At 39.0% G+C, this 9,492-nt stretch overlaps 1 protein-coding gene across 1 annotated transcript; it reads left to right on the forward strand.

The window, feature by feature from the left end:
• The first annotated feature begins 1,502 nt into the window (after positions 1–1,502).
• Positions 1,503–2,377, forward strand: LOC131634515 (uncharacterized). The gene is made up of 2 exons (XM_058905183.1): positions 1,503–1,974; positions 2,040–2,377. The coding sequence occupies exons 1-2, from the start codon at positions 1,503–1,505 to the stop codon at positions 2,375–2,377; spliced, it is 810 nt and encodes a 269-aa protein (XP_058761166.1).
• The last annotated feature ends 7,115 nt before the right edge of the window (positions 2,378–9,492 follow it).

A 9,492-nucleotide genomic window follows, 5' to 3' on the forward strand; every position in this document is an offset into this window, starting at 1 on the left:
TTGGTGTTGAAAAGTTGATTGAGAATAAAAGAAATTTATTTGAGAGTTTTGGAATGAAATATGTTTTTAACATGAATAAGAAGATCATACAAGGTGGTGTTTTATCAAATTTTTCGCTGGACAATTCTGGAGATGCATTTCGAGAAGTATCATTGACTTGTTAATTAAATCGTGCAGGTCGAATTTCAAGGATACATCTCCGGATACTCCAAAAAAATAGACGGTTATGCATCTCCGAACCTTTTTTTTTAAACTGGTGTGAATCTCAAAAACATGAAGATTAGTGTGATTTTGAATGCGTCCGGAGATGCATCTCCGAATATTTGAAGATCATTTTCCAATTTTCAAGAATGTGGAAGGGACACTAAAGGTGGAAATAACAATCCCTTTGACAATATGTGTTGGAATACTTGGAATGATGATAATTTGGAGGAGGAGTTGGAATGATTTATTGACGTTAAATGAGCAAAGAATGAGCACAAGTAAGAGCTAATATGGAGATGAATTTGAAAAGATTCATTTTAAGTCCCACATTGGAGGGAACACAAATATTAGTAGTGTGTATATATTCCAACTTGGACAATTGTTGTTGGGCCCAAGGGCACCTACAATTTTGTAAAGGAGTGAGGACACACCAAAATGCAATCATGACACGCGCGCGCCGCCGTCGTCTGTCCGGCCGGCTCGGTCCGGTCTAAATGAATTAATTTTTTGGGACCCGAATTAGTTGAAATTAATTTTCATTAATTAATTAATTAATTCGGTGAAAAATTAAATATTATTATTTAAATAGTATGAAATTAATTAATATGTAATATTAATTAATTATGAAATGGTGACGTGTCCTCATATGACCAAGTCTTAACCTAAATGTTAACTGGTTACTTGCCATCTGAGAGTCATACGTGACTTGCTGACCAAGTGAATAATGGCTACCTTGACTAGGCCAGTTCCACTCTCCCATTATATTTCCGCCCACGATTTGGTCAACTCGGTTGGATCTTTCTTTGCCTATAAATATATTGCCTTCATTCATTTTTTTGGTACTCCAGAATTCACATCCGAATTCTCTCGTCTCTCCCTTATTCTACTTCATCTTACAAAAATATTCTTTTCTGTTTTTGACTGGATTTATTCCAGATACTACGACTGGTTCTTAAACCATCTCTGAAGGTGTATTAGACTGATTCATCACACGTGCAAGTGTGAATCGTATTTCTTGAAACGAGCTGTTTTATCTTGGAGGCGTCGTGGGTATTTAAGAACTACTTTGCATAAATTTGGCAGTACCGCGAAACGTCTTAAAGAAAGTGTATCGATCCGCGACTCAGCCAATAATTTCCTCTGTGGCATTAATTTCTAAAACCGAAAAACAACAATTTTAAGAGGATTTAGTAACTGCCATGTCAACATAGGAAACTTTCGGTAATACTGCGGCCGCTTCTGTGAATGACAAACCATTCAAGTTTGAGGGATCTAATTTCAAACATTGGCAATCAAAGATGAAGTTTTTCTTAACTCTGAAAAAGGTTGCCCACGTTCTGACTGAGGATATCCCTATTGTTCCTTCTGGATCAATCGAGATAACTAATGGTAAGTCAACTGCTGAATCAGATGGAACCTCCAAAAAGGATGGAGTTTCCAAAAAGTATGATGGAGACTCTGCTGCAAAAGAAAAAGCCGCAGCAGATAACTTACAGCTCCAAAAAGAAATTGCCCTATGGCAAGAAAATGATTACCTATGCAAACATCATATTCTGAACAGTCTTGCTGATGACCTGTATGATTACTACAATAATCACAAGACTGCTAAACAGGTTTGGGAAGCTCTCCAAAAGAAGTATGACACTGAAGAAGCTGGTGCAAAGAAATATGCTGTGAGTCGCTACTTGAACTACAAGATGGTGGATGAAAAGTTTGTGGAAGCACAAAGCCACGAGATTCAGAAAATTGCTCATGAAATCATTACTGAAGGTATGCCCCTTAATTAACAATTTCAAATTGTTGTAATCATTGACAAACTGCCCCCGGTTGGAAAGATTTAAAAAATGTGCTTCACCACAAAACAAAAGAATTTTCAATCGAGAGTCTGATTAATCGCCTCCAAATTGGAGAGGAAGCTCGGAGACAAGATCAGAAAGATGAAGTCTTAGTTGTTTCGAACAACAAAAAGAGATTTGATGCGGTTCTGAAGCCTACCGACAAACCATTAAAGAATCAGAACCGCAATGCTGTGAACCGAATTAAGAATGGGAATCCCTCTAGGGCCCCATCTGCTCCATTTGCTAGGCAGGAACCACCACCTCAGAGAAATGGCGCTCCAGTTTTTACTTGCAATAATTGTGGGAAACCGGGTCATATGGCAAAAAAAATGTAAGAGCAGGCCTAAGCCTGTTGCTGGCTCAAATGCTCATATTAACATGACTGATGAGCCATTTGTTGCTACGATCACTGAAATCAACACGGTTGTGTTTACGGTGATTTCCGGTAAACAACCGCTAGTCTTTCAAACTATAATAAATATGATTTGGTTACTCGCAGGATCGACTAGATTGATCCTAGGACACATAGTCAAAAAGATTGTTATCAATGTTCATTTGAACCATATTCATGATTCGTCTTCTTCAATAACCGTTGTTCGATTAAAGAACAAGTAATCTTGATAATCACTTTGTTATATGTAAGTATGATTTCAATGAAAAGATAAGTAACATAACATATGAAACTAAAAGGACTGTTAAAACGTAAAGAATCTTAGAATGCAGAAACGTTAAAGACTTTGAAAATAAATGACATGAAAGTAATTCGAAAGTAAATGACATTAAAGTAAAGATACAGAAATGTAAATGGCAAGAAGTAAATGGAATGCAGTAATTCTGAAAGATATTTGAAAACGAAAGATAATACACATGTATTAAAGTGGTGGTGTCATACGTACATTTTCTCAACGAACTCTTTCTCTTAACACTTGATACTTGAGTAAATATGTGAGTGATTTGTACAAAATGAACACACAGAATCCTAACATTAAGACTCCTATTTATACTAGTTTCGACCTTAACGGTCCTACACTAATCTGCTGCCACGTCTCTCATAAGAACTTCCAGCGACGCCATCTGTTACTTGGACAGTTACGAAACCGTCTTCGAATTTCAAATCTTCCCGCCTGAGTCCGTCTTCGACGCGTGGCAGTGTATTAAAAACACTACGAAAACACGCTAAGTAGTAATACTTGAATATATTTTATAAATTTTGTCTAAGTCCCCGAAGACACATACTTTCACTAGCTTTCAGTATTCATTATCTTCATAACGAACTTAGAAATCTTTATTCTCGAAGCATGGCCATCAGTAGCCATTCTTTTATTTTTAAGGGATGGCCATCAGTAACCATCTTTCCTTCGATTTTCCACTTCTTCGAAGGACAAATATTACAAGACGAAATCTTCAGCTAACAAATTGCCCCCAATAAATGCCTGTTTCGAAAATCAACAGAAATAGGCGTTTCTTGTCATCATAAGATTTCGTTTCTTATTGATCTTTGAGAGTTCCAAGACTGCTGACTAACGTCATAATCATTGATGACCCTGTTCCCGAAACGTCTTGTCATTTTCAAAGATGTCTTCTCATAACTTACATTCCCACGTTTTTGACCTTACTTCTTGATCATTACTCCTACATACTAGGAGTGAAGCTAATTTATTCGACCGCCGTTGGATTAAATCACCAGCCGCCACGTGTTCTTTGGGTTTTACCCAAAAGATTTAAAAAGGGTTTCCGTTAAACCTTTAAATACTTGGTCTTGCACTTCTATACAACCTTTCATTCCTATTTCTTCATCTTCTTCAACAGAAAAACCAACATCCTCAATCTTTTCAAAATCTTGCTTTCTTAATCAAAATCTCTCTATGGCTTCATCTTCAAATGTTCTTCAACCTGTTCTGAAGCTCCAATCAACAACACGGTCTGGGGAACAAGAGCACATTCCAAACCCTAACACCGAAGAAGTACGCACTATTTACGCTTCCCAGGTAATCATTCCCTTTGATGATCTTTAAAGGACTTGTTAAGGCTGTCTCTATTGGTGTCAACCGTCAAGGGAGTGTGACCTGTCTTCCATACGGGAGACTCCTCAGTTACATTTTCCTTAGGAAAGGTGTAGTGAAGAGGATGCGCAATTCTGGATCCATGGATATGTTCGAAGCTGAACCCTCGGCTGTGCTGTCCTTGGAAGGTTTAGACCAAAGGATTAACTAGCAAGTATTTACCTTAGGTTTTTTATGCTTTCTTTTTCTTTTGTAATCTCAGATCCTGTTCTTTGGATCCTTTTGTAATGCACGTACTCCTATGTTTTGAATGAAAAATATTTTGGTGTCTCTTTAGACTCTTTTCCTTCCATTTAACAATCTATTCTGATTGTAAAGCCATTTTGATCAATGTGACATATATGTTTTGACACATGCCTGACCATTTTGGCTTTCGTAGTACCCTGAGTATCTACGTTTTTGCAATCTTTACTTCGTACATACTTGGTTTATATCTCTTCAAATATTTCCCGTTTACTCTTAAGATCCTACGATCTTCTGCTAACTCTTCAATTTCGTAAGCATTGTTCGAAAATACTTTTAAGATTCGAAAGGGTCCTTCCCAATGTGGGGACCATTTACAAGTGCCTGATTCTTTCGATCTATAGGTAAAATAACTTTCCAAACTAAGTCATTATTAACAAAAGTTTTACCTTTCACCTTTTTGTTGTATGCTCTGGACACTCTTTCCTTTTGCCTTTTTATCATTTCCAGTGCTCGAAGTCTGTCTTCGTCCAAATCTACTAACTCATTCATCATTAACTCCCAGTACACGTTGGGAGGAATGTCTGCTTGTCTTTGTATTCTTACCGATTGCAAATATATCTCAATTGGGAGTACTGCATCATGTCCAAACGTCAACTGGAAAGGAGTTGTATTTGTAGCTTCTATTGGAGATGTTCGACAAGCCCAGAGTGCTTGATCTAAAGTCTTATGCCAGTTCTTGGGTTTCTTTCCCACATGTTTCTTAATAAGGCCAATTATTTTGTTTGCTGCTTCAACCTGTCCATTTGCTTGAGCGTAGTAAGGTGTAGAAGTAAATAACTTGAAACCTATTTCTCTGGCAAAGTCTTGCATTGTTCGTCCAGTAAAGACTGATCCCTGATCGGTTGTTATACTTTCTGAGATTCCAAACCTATATATAATATGTTTCTGAATAAACTCAATCACAGCCTCTTGATCCACATTTGCCAGTGGTATTGCTTCGACCCGTTTTGTGAAATAGTCTATTCCTACCAAAATGTACCTTTGACCATTAGATGACTTGGGGTGAATTTCTCCAATCAAATCTAATGCCCATCCCCTAAAAGGCCACGGTTTTACTATCGTACTTAATTCGTTTGTTGGAGCGTGTTGGATACCTGCATGTTCTTGGCACTCTTGGCACCCTTTCGCAAACTCTATGCAATCTTTTAACATCGAAGGCCAATACATCCCATAACGAAACAAGAGCCATTTCATTTTGTGCCCTGCTTGATGTGCACCACATGCCCCACTATGTACGTTCGACAGAGCCAAGTATGCTTCTGCTTCACCCAAGCATTTCAACAATACCCCTTCAGGAGTTTTCTTGAACAATTCATTTCCCATCAGGAAATATGATAAGGCTCTATACTTGATTTTCCTGTCTGTATCCGTCGAAGGATTTTTCAGATAGTTAATAATTGGACTCCTCCAATCTGTGTCTGCCAACGAGTCTATATTTAGTACTTCGAATTCTTCTTTGTTGGCATAACCCAATTGTGAGTTCTCTAGATCACTTGGAGAAAGTTTAGTAGACATTGCTCTTCCTCTTACTTCAATCAATTCCTCCAACTTTTCTTTTGATACTTTATATCCTGAAGCTAATTGTGCCAAGTCGTTTGCTTCCTGGTTATTCACCCTTGATACGTGTTTTAATTCCACATATTCGAATCTCTTGAGTAGCCTATTTGCAATGACAAAATACATGATCAAATTCTCTTTGATGCACTTGTACTCCTTTGTCAATTGTTTGATGACCAATTCGGAGTCTCCTTTAATTTCGACTCTGGTTGCCCCCAATTCTAACAAAGCCTCAAGTCCAGCAATTAATGCTTCGTATTCAGCTTCATTGTTGGAGCATAATGGACCTTCGATTTTATACTTGAGCTTTGTTGGAATTCCATCAGGAGAAATTATCAACATTCCAACTCCAGTACCCTCTCTATGTGTTGAACCATCGAAGTATTACTTCCAAGGTTTTAAGTCCACATAATGCTGATGATTCTCAACCACCGCATGGTCGACAATGAAGTCTGACACAATTTGACCTTTCATTGCCTTGAGAGGCTGAAATATTAATGAATATTCAGTAAGGGCCAAAGCCCACTTGCCAATTCGACTATGTAGTATTGGCTTAGATAACATATGTTTAATAACATCACAATGAGATGAAACGTAAACATCAACTGGCTTTATATAATACTTAAGTTTGATACAGGAGAAATACAAGCAAAGGCAGAGCTTTTCTATATCAGTATATCTAGTCTCTGCATCATTGAGTACTCTACTTAAGTAATAAATGGCTCTTTCGATGCCATTCTCATCTTCTTGTGCCAGCATGCTGCCTATTGTTTTATCTGACGCTGAAATGTATAGGCGCATGTGCTTCTTCCCATTTGGGGGAGACAGAATTGGTGGACAAGTCAAGTATTGCTTTATCTGATCGAAAGCTTCTTGATGTTCAGCACGCCATTCAAATTTTCCTTGCTTAAGCCGTAGTAGAGGTGAGAAAGCTTGCGTGCGTCCACTCAAGTTAGAGATAAATCTCCTTAAGAAATTTATCTTACCCAATAATGATTGTAGTTATTTCTTCGTGGATGGAGACTTGGTTTCCATAATGGCTTTTGTCTTGTTCTGGTTAATTTCTATCCCTTTTTTGTGGACTACGAAACCCAAGAAATCACCTGCCTGCACAAAGAAAGCACATTTGAGGGGGTTCATCTTCAAGCCATATTTCCTCATTCTTTCGAATGATTGGCTCAGATGATCGAGATGACTCATACCCGAGGTAGATTTTACCACAATGTCATCTATATATACTTGCATGAATGTTTCTATAAAGTCATGAAATATAGAATTCATTGCTCTTTGATAAGTTGCCCCAGCGTTTTTCAAACCAAAAGGCATCACAACCCATTCGTAAGTGCCTATTGCCCCTGGGCAACGAAATGCTGTTTTGGATACATCATCTTCTGCTATAAAGATTTGATTGTATCCCGAATATCCATCCAACATGCTCAAATACTCAAAACCTGCGGCTGAGTCTACTAGCATTTCTGCTACAGGCATGGGATACTCGTCTTTAGGAGTAGCTGCATTAAGGTCACGAAAGTCTATGCATACTCTTAATGAGCCATTCTTTTTAATTACAGGTACTATATTAGCAATCCATTCAACATACCTTGTAGTTTGGATAAATTTGCAACGCAAGAGCCTTTCGACCTCTGCTTTAATCTTCGAGTGAATCTCTGGCGCGAATCTTCTGGGAGTTTGCTTTATAGGCTTCTTCCCTTCTTTTATTGGTAATTTTAATTCGACTAAGTCTCTTCCTAGACCAGGCATCTCATCATAATCCCAAGCAAAACAATCTCTGTTTTCTTTCAGCATTTTGATGACCGTTGCTTTTAATTCTGGTTCTAGTTTCGCGCTGATATATGTTATCCTTTTTTGATCATTGTCTCCAAGATTTACTTCTTCAAGTGGATCTTGGGCCAACATCTTTATGTTCGACGCCATTGGGTCTTTTTCGAATCCCAAAGGTTCCTCGTCGTATATTGCATCTAACCTTTGATTTGGTTCTTCTCTTATGATCTCTTCGTCTGGAGCCGTGTCTTCAGAGAGTTCGAAACTCGTACGTATCTCCAATTCTGTTATTCCTTCTTTGGTTAGAACTGCATCTATCTTTGTATTCTCCACTATACCATCTTCCCTCCAAATTGTCACCCTCTGATGCATTGTTGAAGGCACAACTGCTACCCCATGAATCCATTCCCTACCAAGCAAAAGGTTGTAGTTTGCTTTTGCTGGTATAACCATGAACATAGTTGGCCTGGTAACTGAGCCTACTGTCAAATTGACCTGAACGACTCCCAGTGTTTGTCCTATTTTGCCTTCGTAGTTAGATAAAACCATGTTATGTGGCCTTATATCCGTATCGAACATACCAATTCTCTTTAGCATGTATTGAGCATTAGGTTCACTGCTGCTCCCCCATCAACTAGGACTTTATTAATGCCAACATTCTCAATCTTAGCCCTGATATAGAGTGGCTTCAAATGATTTCGCATACCCTCATCAGGCCTTTCGAAGAAAGCATTTTGTTCTTCAACTGCGCCATTATTCAGCACATAGTAACACACAGGTCTGTGTTTTGCCATTTCTTCGATATCAGCCTCTTCACAGTCTTCCACTTCAGTTTCCTGATTAAACTCGTGAGGGAGTACGGATACAACATTGCAATTCAAGTTTATAGATGACACTCCATCAGAATCAAAATCATTTGTCATTCTATCCTCTTCTTTCCAGGAATTTGAACGCATCTTTTCTTCTTCATCCAAGAGTTTTTCAGCTTTGAATAATCTACGTTCCACCGGAGGTTTGTTTGACTTTGCCCCCTGGTGTGGGACTTGCTTGCTACTAGATTCTCCAGTTTCTCTTGGCCTGTATTCCTTCTGAGCCTTTTTTATTCTCTGATGCCTTCTCCACTAGGACCGAGACATAGGATTTTTTCCTTTATAATTCTCCAATCGATACGCCTCTCGATTTGGTCTTTGAAATTGTTTCCTATATGCCATTGCAGTTCTCCCTCCTTGGTCCCAACTTCGCCATTTGTTGGTTCTTGCATCAGCTTGCACCCACCTATCCCTAGGTGCATCTGCAGGGATTTTGAATGTTACCCTTCGAGCTCTGGGGTGTGGGCTATCAGGCCTCTTTGTTGGAGTCCATATGTCGAAACCGTACAGGTTAGGACGCAACCCCTGAGTTTCTCGACTCATGTAGCAGTACACACGTTCGAATGATCGTGCTAGCATTTCATCATAGACTGCCCCACATCTGGGGCACAGAGCAACTTCAGTGTTTCCTTTGTGGCATCTGACCAAAAATCCTACTAAGCTTTCCTCCATCCTTGGGTACAGTTATAGTAGGGGATTTGGCTCTCTTCCTGGGTGTTCCCATCTTTCACGTCGAGCCCTTTCGAAGTTGGCTTCGACCCTACGATTCAGCATGATCGAACACCTTGGACACATCCATTGTTTACCACCATTTCTCTCATGGCAATTCCAGAGATAGTCTCTGAGGCTCTCAGTTTTTGGAGGAACTTCGATGCCCCCATTTTGCCTCGTCAGCCATGTCTCTAGTTCGCCAAACTCAGACACTGGGCGTCT

Source organism: Vicia villosa, unplaced genomic scaffold (genome assembly GCF_029867415.1).
Source record: "Vicia villosa cultivar HV-30 ecotype Madison, WI unplaced genomic scaffold, Vvil1.0 ctg.001310F_1_1, whole genome shotgun sequence".
Classification (NCBI taxonomy): domain Eukaryota; kingdom Viridiplantae; phylum Streptophyta; class Magnoliopsida; order Fabales; family Fabaceae; genus Vicia; species Vicia villosa.

Coding starts and splice junctions, on each gene's coding strand:
- LOC131634515 (XM_058905183.1), top strand. CDS start 1,503: ATGAAGTTTTTCTTAACTCTGAAAAAGGTTGCCCACGTTCTGACTGAG. Junction 1,975..2,039: donor TCATGAAATCATTACTGAAG/GTATGCCCCTTA, acceptor CCGGTTGGAAAG/ATTTAAAAAATGTGCTTCAC.